Below are 17223 nucleotides of genomic sequence, written 5' to 3'. Positions count from 1 at the left end.
CGTTACCCATAGACTGAGAAACACTGTACAGATAATATATACAGATAGATAATATTTTAAATAAGTTTTAAGTATCACAGAACATCAAAATGATCATTTATGATAATTGTGCCAGAAATTTGAAAAACCAATTTTGATTCTGTTGATCTTTATAATCAATAACGATTTATATAGAAAACTTTCATATAGATGAGGAAGTTTCATCATTCACTTCTACTAAATCACTAGGTCCGATTCCCATTCTGTATTCTCAAAAGAAATGGTTAACCAAATCTTTTGAATATTTATCGATTGAAGAAAGTTGATAAGATTGAGAAAAAAAACATTTTTTTAGTTTAAAACATGAATCCCGATGAATGAGTTAGTATTATAAAAATCAGCTAACCGTGAAATTGCAGGTTGGAAACACTAAATATAACATCATGACGTACTAATCTTAATTTAAGTAAGTGCAACTAATTTGACTAATTATAAATTATATAATACTTAGCAAGTTACATGTCATATAGTGGAAAATCAGAAGGAATTATTTACAACAATATAACAAAGTATCCTTCAATGGCCTATTTCGTGTGCGCCTGTTCGAATCCTGGTCAAGCCAGGCCCTTTGTGAGCCATCTCGGTCTTGCAGCAATAGGGACCATCGTTCATCACAGATGGACAGTCAAATGAATGGACATTCAGCCAATTGGATGGACAATGACAGTGGATAGCAATGTTAAGAATAGCAGAAGATTCACAGTGAAAGGAAATAGTGGAATTGCAGAGCATCAATCATATCTACTGAAGTTAACCTACAAGACGACAGCTCAACCAACAAATTAAAAAATCAAATCATCATAATGGTAACTATCCACCGGGAAAGATTATCCATTTAATGTCAACATATATATCACATTTAAAATGAACATAATAAATGTGAATATACGACATAAAAAAAAAATTAAATATTTCCACGAATTTTACTTTTTTTTACAATAAATATATATAATAATTGTATAAACTGAATGTTTGTATTTTACTAAATGGGTTTTATTAATTTATTATATTCATTTAACTAAAGTGTTTGAAATTAATAATTTAAATAGTGGAAACAGTATTTTCGTTCCAATTATTATTGAAATAAAGCATTTTAATACAAATTTTCTAGTTTATCAATTATATCTAACAGTTTTTTTTTCATTAATGTCGCAGCTGTTTGAATGATAAATGTGTTAAACTCGTTGTTTTTAATTGCATATTCGTTTATTTAAATTTTTGTATTAATAATTAATTATTTGATAAAAAAACAACTAAATAAATGTTTTCTTTTTTAAATATTAATTTTATTTTAATTCCATTTGTAAATGAATGAATGATGAATATAATTGGAAAGACTTTATGTGTTGAAATTGGAAATAGATATGATTTATTAAATGAGACAAATATCCTTCCGTCCACTATAAAGTTTTCTTCCTTGAGGTTCACAAGTGATAAAGTTTGCGACCTTGAAATTTTATTGAAATTTTAATTATACATATAATACATCATATTTTTCTATATATTATCCCAATTGATTAAAGCCGCACTATGCGAGGTATTGCTGTATTCATAAATAATTTAAAAGAAAGCTTCAAGGACGATTCATATATTAAGACAAAAAATTGATCTGTCAGTATAGTATAAAAATAGTCTTATATTTTTTCTATATAATACAAAAAATAGGTATATAAACTACAAACGTTAATTATACAGGGTGGTCCAATTAAACTGCAACCAACTTAAAACTGCTATAACTTTTGAACTGTTGTTTTGTCCATATTTCGCATAATGATAGCTGATTTTATTGTTTACAAGCCTGCGGAAGCATTTACATCTTAGTTTTTTGGAAAAAAAAGTTATCAATGATGGAATTCAAACGCTATATTGAGCGGAAAACCAAAAGTGTCTATTGTTAGAGCCCTCGATCACCTTAATGTGAATAAAACTTTCGTGTCTCGAACCATGTTATAACGAATATGTTATAACGAATCTAGTAGTGTTACAAAATGCTATATTGGTGGTCAGAAAAATACTAAATCTCTGGTAGAAGTGGTTAAGGCTCGAATTGAATGAAATCCGCGACGCAGTCGAAGACAAACGGCTACTGGGCTAAAATTATCGAAAATAACCATGCAACAATTACTCAAAATCGAACTCAAAGTGAAGCCTTGCCAGTTCCAAAAAGGAGAAGATCTCACCGATGTGAGACTAAAAAACTAGGCTCGATAGAGCGAAGGAGCTGTTGCGCTTGCACGAACACAGCCAATTGCAAAATATCATCTTGTCTAATGAGAAAAATTTCCTAATTGAGAAATTCGTAAACAAACAAAATATTCGAATTTACTTAGAAGAAAGATCAAACGAAAATTTGAATATAATTGAAAAAAATTAATTGTTTTCCAACATTTTATTGTTTTTGGTTCAATAAAATCCAAAATCAAATAAAAAAAAATACAGCAGTTCAATTGGGACATCCTGTACAATAAAAAAAAAGTAAAGCTTGAACGTCTTTTATTTGAGTGCAATTTTTCGTTAATATTGTGTCGCTCTGCGAGGATACACATCTGCATGTATTTGTACATAAATTGTGAATGTGAGCAAAGGAAGATCTCTGAACGAATTAAAAGATAGCATACGTAACAAACACATGGATATGTTTGTCGGTCGGTCGACCGAAACAAAAAAAAAGTGGAATAAAACGATGAAATCGCGCTCCGTAATATCGCTCATACAAATTGCCTTTAGCCGCAAACCATTTATTTTTTCGCACCAAATTCCAATGATATTCGTCGGGGGGTGGCGCGGCGACGACCAATTACGAAATAATGGGGACACATTTATAAGTAAATGAAAATAGAAATGGAAACGTATCTGCCGTTCTGTAATGTTTTTTGCAACTGCAAACAAAACGGCAGAAACGAGAATAAAAACCTCACCGATTGGTGTGCAGTGGTCACAATGATGGTCCCAATGATAATTAGAAAATGGCAAAACGTCGGGTGCATTGAAATGAAAATGGGAGGCGGTTGGTCGGCTGTGCAACGGGATGCCAGGGGGGTTGGCAGAATCGGGGTGATCGGAGGAAGAGGATGAGCCGAGGCCCAATTCCAATTTCGATATGCAAATATTGAATTGGACCCGTTCACTTTAAAACGATTGATCGGAAGCAGATTTTGAACGTTATTTCAAATTTAAACAAAGAACACAATACATAAACATATAGTTATGTTAGTTGCAAAGTGTATAATTTAGAAGGATCGTATACAATATGCCAAAACATTCGGTATAATACCGAGTAGATTTTGGCAAAGTATATAAAAAAATAAAATAAATTATTTCAATAGTACATTATTTCAATATTATACAATTTATTTTTAATTCACAAAAAATGCGTTAATTGGTACATTAAAGGCGACTGGTTTCCTAGGATGGACCATTTTATTATTTTCTAGTATTATTGCAAAAAAATGCGTTAATTGGTACATTCAAGGCGACTGGTTTCCTAGGATGGACCATTTTATTATTTTCTAGTATTATTGCAAAAAAAATGCGTTAATTGGTACATTCAGGGCGACTGGTTTCCTAGGATGAACCATTTTCTTATTTTCTAGCTCATTTTAGCTTAGCTAAAGATTTATTGAAACTATTTGTAATTATAAATGCCATCAGTCATCCGCAAAGGTCCGCAAAGTAGTTCTGATTCCACTTTTTTTGCAATTTTCCCCTTATCACGTTATATAAATGGTCCAATGTAAAAACATATGAAAGTGCTATTTGAGGCGTGATCTATACAACCTTACCCAACGTTTCAGAACGTAACTATTACGTGAAAGGATTAGGCTTGTTATATTAAGACAGATTGCTTTAAATAAACGTTATCTATTACTCATACATGATGTTTGTAAATGATGTTGGTGTTGTGGTACATTCACAGTTGATTTTCAACTACTGAAGAGTGCGTGTGGTTGAATATTTGGAGTTTGATTTGATCCTATAAACTACGATGAATACTTCATACAATATACCTCAACCAAGTACGTATTGCAAAAAAAATATATGGATCATATAATTATAAATGTACATGTAATTTTCATGATTTTGTGCAAATATATACATTTTTAATAAATAAATTAATCAAATCTTTTATATTGCTTTAAGTCATATAGAAAACAAAAACTTTCAATATTCATTAATAATTGTGTCATAATTCTATATATTTTATTACTAACTATGTCTATTAAGGGACTGAGGATAAACACGAGATGATGCAAGGATTCATGCAGAACAGAGCACCAGAAACGCCCCGCAATGAAATTAAAATGAACATGAGTAAGTATTAATGCAAATATTATTAATCTAAATGTTAATATAAATGCTATACATTCTTAAAATTATTGAAAACAATGCACAAAAGTTTAATAACTATAATTCTATTATATAAAAGCAAACAGTTGAAAAAACTGATTATTATAATGCTATTAAAGGAAACAAAAAACTTGTACGCGATCACTTCTTAACTAAAAAGTCGATCTCAAGAACGAACAAGGTAGCCATGGCTATCATAAGATCAATCAACAAAAGAAGTATCTGAAATCTTTAGATTTTAAAACCGCAAATTTATATCAAAAATTTGGAAATATTTGTAACTAATTCATTATAATTTCTAAACAAACTGAATTTTAATTGTGTAAACTAAAAATAAATTCTAAAAAAATAGTACTATGCAAGGTATTCCTGCATATTATTTTACAACGCTTCTTCAGTTTCTTATTGTATATAATTAAGTCTTTATGAAAAGTTCGTGTTTAAATTTTTCATTATTTAATGATTATTAATTGATTTTTTTTTACCTTCAAGTTAAATATTCAGAAAAACTTTGATTTATTTCCATAAGTTTATAGCGATTTTGACTATTAAATTATTAATAACAGAAATAAGTAAATTAAACAATTATTAGTTTAAGAAATATAGGAAAAGAAGTAAATAAAATTAAATGTATTTGTTACATGAAAAATGAAATATTTATTTATAACTTTTACTCAATTATTTCTTACTAATTTCAATGCTGTTGTACAAAAATCTTTTTTCTAATATATTGTTTATTTACATTTTTCAAGTATGTAAATAATATAAATATATTTTCTATTAATAATGCCATAAAAATAATAATCGTTTCTGGTTATCTAATTTTTTTATGACATATTTTACATATCTTTACACACACATATCTAAAAGAATGATTAAAGTAAATTATCTAATAATATTTCCTGTCTGTTATTTCCTATTACATATCTGCTATTATGTTTATAATTTATATTTGTTTAGTTAAATTTATATTACACATACACAGTCTCGAGGTACATTCATTTTATGTAATATGTGTGTGTTTATTTACACAATTTAGATACGCCGGGCATTGCTTCAGTCCAATTCGGACCAAAATCGCAAAGGTGCATCTGTCACAAATGTCACGCAGATATTTCGACGACCATAAAATGGAAGACCAGCAAGACAACACATTCTGCGGCCAGATGCCTGTGCATGACCTGGTGAAACAAATCATACCTCATCTCAATCAATATGAGTTTATATGTTTCGTTTCAGTTGCTTCCTGTGTGCCTGTTTACCGTACTTCATGAATAGATTCAAGCGTCGCCTGCATTATTGTCCTAACTGCGACTCCTACCTGGGCTACTATGAATAAATCACCACGATTAACGTATTTTTTTTAGACCATAAGACTCAAATTTATGGAATCGCTTTTACCTTGGAGCAATCCAAGTTTAAGTCGATTGTTCTATGCAAGGCGCACCCTTCTTATGGTCCGAAAAATACGGCACTTTTAATTGTGTAAAATACGTTCAACAATATGTTCTATTTTATTTTAGTTTTTGTCAACTGTAATGTTACCTTAATGAAAAATACAAACATATTAAATTAAAGCAATTAAAAGCAAATTATTATTTTTGTTCTTCGTTTGAGTTACTGTCGCGGGAGAGGTGTTTCGATATGTGTTGAAACAACAATAATGTATGATGGTTGTGTGTGGAAATCCTTTGAGATAGTCTTTCTTGGAGCAATTTTGTAAAATTGGGGATGTTTGGGAATGAGACATGATTGTACAGTTGGACCGAGGGGTATCAGTATGTTTGCTTTATTATTTTCATCTCAAATTGAAAGAACTTTTTCAGTAGAGGAGGAGTGAGAATACATTTTAAAGCTTTGGAGAAAGATCTTTACAGAGCAACCTCCAAATTTGGATCGGAAGTTGGTACAACTTTTGGTTGTAATGATATTACTGTTTATTGTCTTAACGTTTAGGTTGCGGTTAAGATGAATGCCTAACTTATAATTATAAAAAAGTCGTCTTATACGTAAGAAGATAGATATAATACAGAATAATATACAGGAGTTGAAACTTATTTGTCCCTTGGATTGTACGTTATCAAAATTTGGGAGTAAAAGAGATATGAGGGTCGTGTTGAGCTTCTTAATCTTAGGGTAGTGATAAAAAAGGTTACAGATTTGTATGTGTGTGTACATAGTGTAAATAGTACCTTCGATAAGGGTGTTAACTATAGTTATTGATTGTATTAGTGTAAAATAATCAGTGTGGACTAAATAGTACCTCCAATAAGAGTGTGGACAAATACAATTAATAATAATAGTTAAACAATGAATGATGATAGAATGGTTGGTCTCAACAAATTATTATTGCTTTGCTAAAAAGCAGTATTTAGTACGTTAAAAGTCATACAGTATTTGAAAATGTTAATGTAACGAGATTATCATTATCATACATTAAGTGCGCAATAACAGAGTTTGTATGTATGGGTGTGCCAACGTGCACTACCTCAAGCTCTGTTGATCTGCAACTGCCAACGTGTTCGTATTTCATTCATTCATCTGAACTACGATGAGCACTTCGTACAACAATATATCTGAATCAAGTACGTATTGAAAATATTTATAATTCATCTTCAACGTTAATTATAAATTTTCATTTCATTTTCAAGAAATGAAACATTTTAATAAATAATCTAATATCAATCTGTTTTACTTACATATTGTTAGTAACATCGTTAGACAAAAAGTTTACATTTAATAATATACAAATATGTATGCTATAGTTCTCTATATTTCATTACTAATTATATCGATCTTAAGGGAGCGAGGATCAACTCGAGATGATGCAAAAGTTCAAGTTCAATAGGCCACCAGAAAAGCCCAGCAAGGAAATTAACATGAAAATGAGTACGTATGAGTAAATATGTAATCTTTCATTTAAAAACTGTGATTACTTTTAATAAAGTGGATGTAGTTATATAAAAATAATAATATACTGCATACAATATCAAAATAATCTTTTCATATTTTAAATATTTTAATATCAATATAATTTTATAAAACGCGACGATTGCGAACGATCAGGTAGAACGTTGTTACATTTTTAATAGAAAAAATGATTGTGATAAATAGTCGATTTCAATAACGAACAAGATAGCTTTGTCTGCTATAAACTATCAACAAATGCACTATATGTAATCTTGTCATAAATGGATTTGAAACAGTAAATCTCTTTGTTGCCAATATAAAATGAAATAATGCAACATTTCTTACAATTAAATAGCTGAATACAATTTTAATTTATTTCTAATAGTATTGTCCAAAAAATACACTTGTTAATTAAGCACACCAGAAATACATATTTTTTTGAAATATTAGTATATTTTTGTGCGGTTTATGTTTGTATATATTTAGTTCCTCGATTAGTACGTTTTCAAAAGCAGTACATAAAAACTATAATCGGGACTATTACTGCTAAATTCAATGTGTACAGACTAGCTTCATTCATAGTTCCTCGATTAGTCCGATTTCAAACAGTTCCGGGATACTTGCAAAACCGAATGCTCTGACTATGCGAGGTATTGCTGTATATTATTTTATAACATTCAATGTGTCTGCATAGGTTTCAACAGAACACAAATATTTTTTTGTATATCGTTTTTTTTTTCTTTCTATATATAATCAAGTCTCTTTTTATGCGGTTTATTTAGTTATATATTCTTCGATTAGTCCGATTTCAAACTGTTCGGAACAAATTACGCGTACTATACGAAAAATTCTTCTTTGGTTACTAATTTTGTGTTGTATTAATTTTTAAGGTAGTTATTTTTAATAATTTCCGTTAATGATTATTGATTAATAATAAATAATATTTCTACAAAAAAAACAATTTCAGTGTTTTTTTTTTTTAATTTAGCTTTTATTTTAGTGTTAACAATAGATATTGAATGATATAGAGCACTATACTATAGTTATTTATTGTATTGGTGTTGAATAATCAGAGTGCACTAAATAGTACTTCCAATCAGAGTGTGGACAAATACAATTAATAATCATAGTTAAACAATGAATGATGATAGAACGGTTGGTCACAACAAATTATTATTATTGATTTGCTAAAAAAGCAGTATTTAGTACGTTACAAGTCATATAGTATTTAAAAATTTTAAAGTAACGAGATTATTATTATCATACGTCAAGTGCGCAATAACAGAGTTTGTATGTATGGGTCTGCCTACGTGCACTTAGTTTTAACAATAGATATTGAATGATATAGAGCATGGATGGCCAAATAATCTCTGATGATTTATTTTAAATTTAAACTAAATTTTGGCTAAAAAAACAGGTTACGGATGATCAAGTTTAGCCCCTGATATGGAGAATGTTGTCATCTAACATTATAGAATTGTGTAAAATACGTTCAACAATTTGAGTATTTTTTTTAAATTTTAGCTTCGAATTTGTAAAAAATCTTTGTTTTTTTGAAATTATTAAAGTTGATGATAATTTAAATCTTCTCGATATTTTTTTAGAGAAAAAGAAAATAAGTTTATTGACTATTTCATAAATATTGTGGAGTAAAGCATCTCGAGAATTATGAAGAAAGTAATAATAAAATGCAAAGAAAATATACATATTGTATATATTTTTAGGCGCATTAACGATATTATCGGATGAAAGCTTACTAAGCTTATTATCTTAAATAAATATAAGTGAGAGTTCCATGTAGTTAAAGTGACGTGTGAAAAACGGATGTGTATGCAAAAAATATCCATTTGTATAAACATCAACAGAAATTAAAGAAAGCATTATATTTCTAGAGAAAAAGAAGTTTATATTTAAAAACACGTGCGCAGCATATTTTACATAAGAAGTCGTATAAAATAAAGTTAAATAGCTTTGAATATGTGAAATTCATCATCTAAAACTTTAACAATTAACAAGAAATTAAACATTATACTAATGTTTCATCTGAAACAAATTCGTTCGCTCCAAAATTTCTATTTTTTTAACATTAACAATTACAAAAAGTGTTTTTTACTTGTCTCATCGTAATAGATTCAAATGTAAAAAAAACTACACAATTTTTATGTTTCAATAAAATAAAAATCTTTCACTTTAACAAAATCTGTTAAATCTCATTTAAAATGTTTAATGTCCATATTTTATTATGCAATTATTAATAATAGATAAAGGGAATCAAGTGAAAGACATTAATATAATCAAATACATTTGTTCACAGTATTATTGTTGTCTGAATTTTTATCCAAGATTATTTTTTTTAATTTATTAATAAAGCAATCTATCTTTATGATAACAAGCTTTAAAAATGGGTTAATAAGAGAAATAAAAAGACTTTTAAATGGATATAATGTCGTGTCCCAGGGATGGGAGTCTCAGTTTTAGGAAGTAAATAATTCAATTGGTGATAAACAAGATTATTATAATAATTGGTACTCTTGGGATTCTTTCTAAGATAATGTAGATACTTTAACAGTTTGACTAAGACTATACATGTCCTCAAAGGTTCTGCTGAGACTTTATTCTAAATACTTATTCTACTTACAAAGTTAATTCTTATTAATACGGGGTGAGAGTTGTGATTGGGAGTAGGGCTTTGTATATATTGATGATTAAACGTTTCCACGGGAATCGTCCTCGACAAAACCACCATGTTTATTATAAGACTGGGACAAAATCATATTCATTTGTTCATATGAAAAAGATAATCGATTATGATTGTACGTGTAAAGATTATTATGTGTTTATAAATGGACTTAAGTGTAGTACAGATATAGGAGTGTTGATGGGATTGTTTACGCTTGGTTCTCTTGATTCTATTAAGCATATATATATGTTTATATAATAAGGCAACTAAGAGACATCTCTAGTTCGTTAATACACTATATTAACAATAATAATTGTAATAATAACTGTTGGACACAAAAATAATGAGATGATCCAGCTACCTCACTTCACATATATAATAAATATTTATGATTATTCAAAAGAAAAATATGTAGTTTATAATTTTCATACAATTTTTTTTTTTAATTTTCATGTGTGTATAATAGATAAACAAGATTAATCCTCTCAGAAAGTTTTCGTTGTCTCTAATTCTGTCGTGTCCCAGGGATGGAATTTTGGACACAGTGGAATATTGTCTGATGTTATCGTTGTAGAGTCTCAGTAGTTGAGAATTAAATAATTCAATTGGTTTAAAACAAGTTTAATATAATTGGTACTCTTGGGGTCCCTTTCCAATGTAGTTACTTCGATAGGTTGACTAAGACTATATCAGTCTTTGAAGGTTTTACTAATTCTAAATAGTTATTCTACTTACAAAGTTAATTCTTATTAATACGGGGTGGGAGTTGTGATCGATTGATGGTTTTGTTTATTATAAGACCGGGACAAATTTCTATGCATTTGTTTATATAAAAGATGATCGATTACGATTGTACATGTAACGATCTTTATATGTTTATAATAAGGACTTGAATTCGGAGTAAAAGTATAGGAGTATCGATGAGAATGTGCCCTTTGTTTATATTAAAGTGTATCGAACTGGGTCACGATAGAGATTCCTTTATGCTGATGTTTATGTTTATATAATAATGCGACTAAAAGACGCCTTTGATGTCTCTAGTTCGTTTCTATTATAAAGTACACTATCTAATACACTTAACGTCTCACATTCATATTTCTTATTTGTAGTTCGTATTACACGTACGATTATAGACTTAAGATACTTTAAATCATCGGTTTTCAACCTGGGAGAACTATTGCCAGAGAAGGCGCCAAAATTTTTTAATAAATTATTTTTTATACCATAATATCTTCAAATAAATAAAACGTGTCTATATTATTTAATCTATTAAAATAATAAAAGGTAATGGAGGCGCGAATATTTTTTTTTGGGGGAGGCGTAGTAGCATAAAGGTTGGAAACCGCTGGATTAAAACGTTCTTGGATTGATACGAATAAGATGTGCATTATGCGCAACAGTTTTCACGCAGAAACGCCAACCTTGACTCAGTTCATTGCATTGCAAGAGTGACCGGCGTCGACGAAACTCTTCAGGCTCAGAAATAGTTTCGTTTCGCAGACAACATGCAGGACGAGGTACCATTCATTAGGCTGGAAAATACCAGTAAGTTTGGTTTTTGACAAATATCCACTTAAATAATTTAAAAAATCAACCTTTTTTATTTACATGAAAAATTTCAAAATATATTAATACACTAATTAACATAATAATGATATTTTGTAAATGCTGTACAACTGACAATCATATTGTGTGAAATTATCTGCTAATCATACTTATCTAAGGAAATCTAAATTAAACATTCTTCAAATCTCTCCCAAAAACTTAACGTACTTTTTCGGATTTTGTGTACAATTTAAGATGCAATATTTTAATAATACATATCAACAATTAACATGATTTTGTAATAATAGATTTAAATAATGGTTGGATATCAACAGAGAAATTCTTTGCAGATAAAATATCTAATATTCATAATGCAAACCAAGTCATGTTCTTGTTGTTTTTTTATTGCATTTTTTCTTCAGAATAGTCGTAAATTGAAGGAACAATTGAAATAAATTGGTGGCAACTCAGTTGAATAATCGTTAATGGTTTTTTTTCTTCGTCTATTAAAAATGTCCCATAATAAAATACAAATCACAAATATATCACTCTATTCGTCATACTGTGTAATAGTTTAGGTTTAGCTAATATCCCGGACTATTTGAAACAGGAACAATCGGAGATTTTAAAACCGCTTAGAAATAAACTACACAAGTAGAAGAACAAACGAAAAAATAATATTTTTATGTAATATTTTTGTTAGAATTTATTTTTATTTTGCTCGATTAATCCGGACTAAGCGAGGTGTTCTACAATGTACTCAATTTAATGTTTTATAGTGAATTTCCTAATCTATTATCTACATTTTTTTACTATAACTATCTGAAGTAATCATGAAATAATTAGAATATCAACAGACTTTATAATTTAAGACACTGATGATCTCATTCTTTTTGACCATTAATTCTCATTACTAATAAATAGATTTTTATGTGCGAAAGTTTAAACAAAATTAATATGTTTTTTTATCTTTTAAAAAATCCCTATAATATGCAAATCATATATATTTCATTATATTCATCATACTTTATAATGCTTTAATTACATAAATATATTGCATAGTCCGGTTTAGCCAATATGCCGGACTATTTGAAACAGGAAAAATCAAAGTTTTTAAAACCGCATAAAAATAAAATACATAAATAGAAAAAGAAACTAAAAATAACAATTGTTCGAATTTATTTTTATTTTGCTCAATTAATTCGGACTAAGCGAGGTATTCCAGTATTTCTACTATGTATTCTTTTTAATGCTTTACGAAATGTCCTCCAAATAATTAGAATATCAACAGTTTTGAATTTAAAATACTAATGATCTCATTTTGAGTGTGTATACAATGTCGAAGTGGGTTATATTTACACGTCTTTGTTGTAAACAAGAATCCACTGCAAGTAATTTAATTCAGCGAACATTGATGAATAATTTCTGAATATACTGATGGAAATTTTATTAAAAAAAAGCATATCTTTACTTCTTTTAGAAATGTATCCTTAATATCAGTATTGAATTCCTTAAAACTAGAGGTACAAATAGATCTTCAGTTGAAATATTATCAGATGCAATTTCTTGTGTAATTTACGACGGTTCATTGAGAAATAATGCTTTCCTAAGCACAGAAAATTTCGATGTTTTATTTTAAACTTGAGAAAATATACAGGAGCAGTACTACTTCTGTAAATGTAATCTATAAAGTGTGATTTGATAATGAATTCGAATTGCAAAATTAATCCGAAGTGTCGCTGAAATATTATTATTATCAGAATCAATTTCTTGGGTAGTTTTGTTAAGAATATGAGTAATGAAAAATCAGTTCGAAACTCCTTAACTCTTTGAAGGGCCAGAAATTCCTAAATTTCTAGACCTAACAAATTTCTAGGCAACTGAATCAGACAGTTCTACGTCAACTGAATTCACATCGAATGGTATGGCTTATCAAGATCATCCTTTGACATACCAACCATATTAAAGGATAATTCCTCTTTCCTGGAGAATGATTATAATGTCTCACTTGACATGTTTAAAAGGTGGGACATTGTCCCTCAAAGAGTTAAACGAGTACGTTTGGTCACCTGAAATCTGTATTCAAATCAAAAACATCATTCTGTAATGTCTGTTTTTTTGTTTACAATTTAGATACGCCGAGGGTATTACCAAGTATTCCTCCAGTCCAATTCGGGCCAGATCCTCAGAGATGCATCTGCCACTCGTGCCATGCAGATATTTCGACGACCGTTAAATCGAAGACCAACTTGAAAACTCATTTTATGGCCATGTGCATGTGCTTAACCTGGTGAGTCTAATCATCCCTCATCTCAGCCTCATATTTTTTTTAAATATAAATATGTATCTACATTTTTCTTTTCAGTTGCTTTCTGTGCGCTTGGTTACCGTACTGCATGAAAAGTTGCAGGAATCGCAACCACTTCTGTCCTTCCTGCGATTCCTACCTTGGAAAATACGAATGAAGCCACCAACATTACTTTTTAATTTCTTTCAAATGCTTTTAATCTTATCGCATTATTATTTTTATATATTTTTTAACGTTATTTCGTATTGTTTTTAGTTTTAACTAGACATATATAGGCAGCGTTTCTCAAGCTCTATGTTTCGCGAAATGACAGCTGTCACTTTGCGTCAATATGTTATAAGCATTTAGGTTGAGAAACGCTGATATAAAGAATGTAAACATTTAAAATGAACTTTCTACATTCAACAGCATGTTCTAAATCTTAAAACAAAAAAAGTGATAAACTTAAATTTTTAGTTACCGAATATGTATTTTTTATGTTTAATAAATAAACAATAAAATTTTCTTATTTTACAATATTAGTTTACTTTCTATCAACATTAGTTCTCAAATTCAATATTGTTGGATATTGAAGTGTTTCTTCACTTTTAAAGACAATTGCGAATCCAAAACACAAATACAGCAATACTTCAAATAGTGCGATCAGTGCACCTAAACATTTCGTAAATCCTGAAATTTTCAGAGAATACCTTATTTTATGTGTAGGTAAGAACACATAATCAATAAATTAAAAAAAAATCAGAAAAAACATTCTATATTTATTTATTAATTATTTTATACTAACTTTCGCCGAACAACAGCGTTCGAGTCTCTTTTTTACTCTTTTAAAATCCTCGAATAATCCGGTTTTAAACAGAACCGAAAACCCAAATAAGAATATTAATAATATACATTAGATTATTAATTTATATAATCTAAATATACGATTTTTTTTTAATATTCCAATCAAGAATTACAACATTAAGAATCTTTATATTTACTTAATTGGAAACACAAAGTAATACATTGAGAAGAGTCAATGTTCCGACTATTAAAGTAAAAGACATAAACTATTCAAATTTTTGATTTGGCATAAACAAATATTACTACTTCCGTTAATATATTATGTTAATTTCTATTAATTATTGATTAATTTATCTGGTAATGAAATTAAACTTAAATTTTAAAATAAATACATTTTTTGTCTGTAATATTAAGAAGATAAAACTTTTCGACTGAAAGAACTAATAAAGATTAATAAATAAATAAAATAACTTGAGCAAAAGCTGTTCATGGAAACACTGATAAAGTTACTGTTTGAGGTCTCTAGTTCTAGTTAAGTGTGCTGGATCTCAGCAGGGCAATTTATTTCCTAATTTATATAACAGCATGATTTACAGTCGCCTGTCAGGTATTACCTTGACGATAATTTACCGGAATTACGTGATTACAATTAAAAAAAGGCTATTTGTATTCTTTCTGTTTGTCCTTTCTCTATCTCTCTCTCTCTTTTTTTTGTATTTTTGTTTGCAAGTCGATGTAGCATAATTTAATTATTCCCGATGGAAAATTATGATTAATGATGGTTTCCATCTTTCTCTTCTCTGTTTTTTTGTTGTAGTTCTTTGTGCCCTTGGTCGGTGAGAAGGGTTCTGGAAAAGCATTAATTAGAAGAGATGACCGAAACTGGTTAATGAATATCAATCCGAAAGTTTCTGCTGTCGGTTTTTGTGTGTGTGTGTGTAGATATATATATAGGTCTATATCTCTCGTGTTTCGGTGCTACGGCCTCTAAGTCGGAAGTGCTCGCAGGAAATTAATAAATAGGGGGATAGGAAGGAACGTCGCCGTCGGGGGTCTCGGAGAAGGCGCGCTCCGGTGATGATTAACGACGCGCCCCAAAACTTTGAGGCTTTTCGAAGGGCTGAAGAAGAAGCATAAGAAGGAAAAGACGTCGACGGAGACGATGAAATAGAAGAAGAAGCGAAAAAACGGAGATATATATGTTTGCAGTATAGGAAGAAGCATGCGCGTCGCGTTTCCAGCAGATGACGAAGACCCAAGGACATATTAAATCAACCAGGATTCGCACTTATCTATATTTATAACCGTAAAAGATCAACTAGTTTTAAGTTTTTATTTATATAGTTATTATGTAGAAAATAGTAGAATGCAATACTATAATACTATATAATAAATAATACTATACTTAAATTCCGTTCCAAAATAAGTGTCCAATTTCATAAAAAAAATATACATAGGGATATATTTTCAAAACTAAACTATAACATAAAATGGTAAAAAATTGACAATGAACACTAATTAGTAACTGTCACCAAATTAGTAACTATAAACGGTCACGTTTTTGACGAGCTAACAATGTTCCCTGAAAACGCAGTTTGTCCTTACTCATGTAAGGAAGCTTGTAATCATTGCCTACTTTATGAAGCATGGACAATTCCATACACTTCTGCAATATAATGAAAACATTGTCTAGTGTTTCCGAAATTATTTCATACCATGCTTTATACAGGGCCGCAATAAGTTCATCAATATTAGACGAGAACTGTTTGTGTTGTAATGATTGAATGGCGTGAAAGAAACCCAAATAGTGGACATTGAAGTCGGGGTTGTTTGGTGGTTGACATATTATTCTTATGTTCCACCCATTTTCAAAACCAGCGCGAACAACTTCTTTGTCATCAACACTGCAATGTGGTTTAGCATTATCTTGGTAGATTTCGATTGACATGATTCTTCTACCACTAGACCATTTTTCTTTTATAGCGGGAATTAATTCCTTTGCAATTATTCGAATATAGACTTTTATTGGGTATTTTTTATGATGACGATCAAAATAATATTTCTTAAATAAATTGTCAGCTGGACAAATGTCAAACTTCAGGTGGATACTAGATTCACTTTTTCTATGCTTAATTTAAATAAATAATCAATTTTTGTTTAATTTTCAGAATTAAAAAATCAGTTAATACTAGATTTTTTCAAATTTTACGTAATATTATTACGTTTCTTTATACGGTAGTATTTTAACACATATTCTTCACTGATTCATTGTAGAGAGAATTTTAATTGTATTCTCTCTAATTTCAAAGTTTGAAATAAATAAGGCCATCAACATTTGACAAGTTAATCATAAATGCTAGGTATTAGGTTTAAATATATGCCTTTTTCGCTCATGCTGCTTAAAAAACACAATTATTATAATATGCAGAAGTCAGTATTTTCTGCGTATTTCTCTTTCTATAAATATATATATTTTTTGGGTGCTTTATTTACGACATCAAGCAGCAAAGAAAATGCATTTTGATATGAAAATGAGCATTGGAAGCTCTCTGTGCCAGCTAGAGCTTTAGTCCTGAACCCCCTAATCCAGATGTTTCAGCATCATTTAACA

At 29.4% G+C, this 17223-nt stretch overlaps 2 protein-coding genes across 2 annotated transcripts; both read left to right on the top strand.

Moving 5' to 3' along the window:
* The first annotated feature begins 3969 nt into the window (after positions 1 to 3969).
* Positions 3970 to 5881, top strand: LOC108559583. Its single transcript, XM_017916911.1, has 4 exons — positions 3970 to 4055; positions 4264 to 4350; positions 5426 to 5570; positions 5626 to 5881. Exons 1-4 carry the CDS (start codon positions 4025 to 4027, stop codon positions 5723 to 5725), a joined length of 363 nt encoding a protein of 120 aa, XP_017772400.1. The 5' UTR covers positions 3970 to 4024; the 3' UTR covers positions 5726 to 5881.
* Positions 5882 to 6880: 999 nt separating this feature from the next.
* On the top strand, positions 6881 to 14286 carry LOC108559582 (lipopolysaccharide-induced tumor necrosis factor-alpha factor homolog; the record flags this gene model as incomplete). The annotated part of the gene is given in 4 exon segments (XM_017916910.1): positions 6881 to 6971; positions 7189 to 7275; positions 13655 to 13811; positions 13887 to 14286. Coding segments are annotated over 4 exon segments (378 nt in total). The 3' UTR covers positions 13987 to 14286.
* Positions 14287 to 17223: the final 2937 nt, after the last annotated feature.

The sequence above is a fragment of the Nicrophorus vespilloides genome, unplaced genomic scaffold (genome assembly GCF_001412225.1).
Source record: "Nicrophorus vespilloides isolate i.1.1-1 unplaced genomic scaffold, Nicve_v1.0, whole genome shotgun sequence".
Classification (NCBI taxonomy): domain Eukaryota; kingdom Metazoa; phylum Arthropoda; class Insecta; order Coleoptera; family Silphidae; genus Nicrophorus; species Nicrophorus vespilloides.
This window is presented reverse-complemented; position numbering and strand designations above follow the sequence as displayed.

What these genes read in the sequence shown, in the direction of transcription:
- LOC108559583 (XM_017916911.1), top strand. Translation starts at nt 4,025, where the DNA reads ATGAATACTTCATACAATATACCTCAACCAA. An exon ending in ATACAATATACCTCAACCAA is followed by an intron (nt 4,056 to 4,263) that starts GTACGTATTGCA and finishes ATGTCTATTAAG; the next exon opens with GGACTGAGGATAAACACGAG. An exon ending in AGATGCCTGTGCATGACCTG is followed by an intron (nt 5,571 to 5,625) that starts GTGAAACAAATC and finishes GTTTCGTTTCAG; the next exon opens with TTGCTTCCTGTGTGCCTGTT.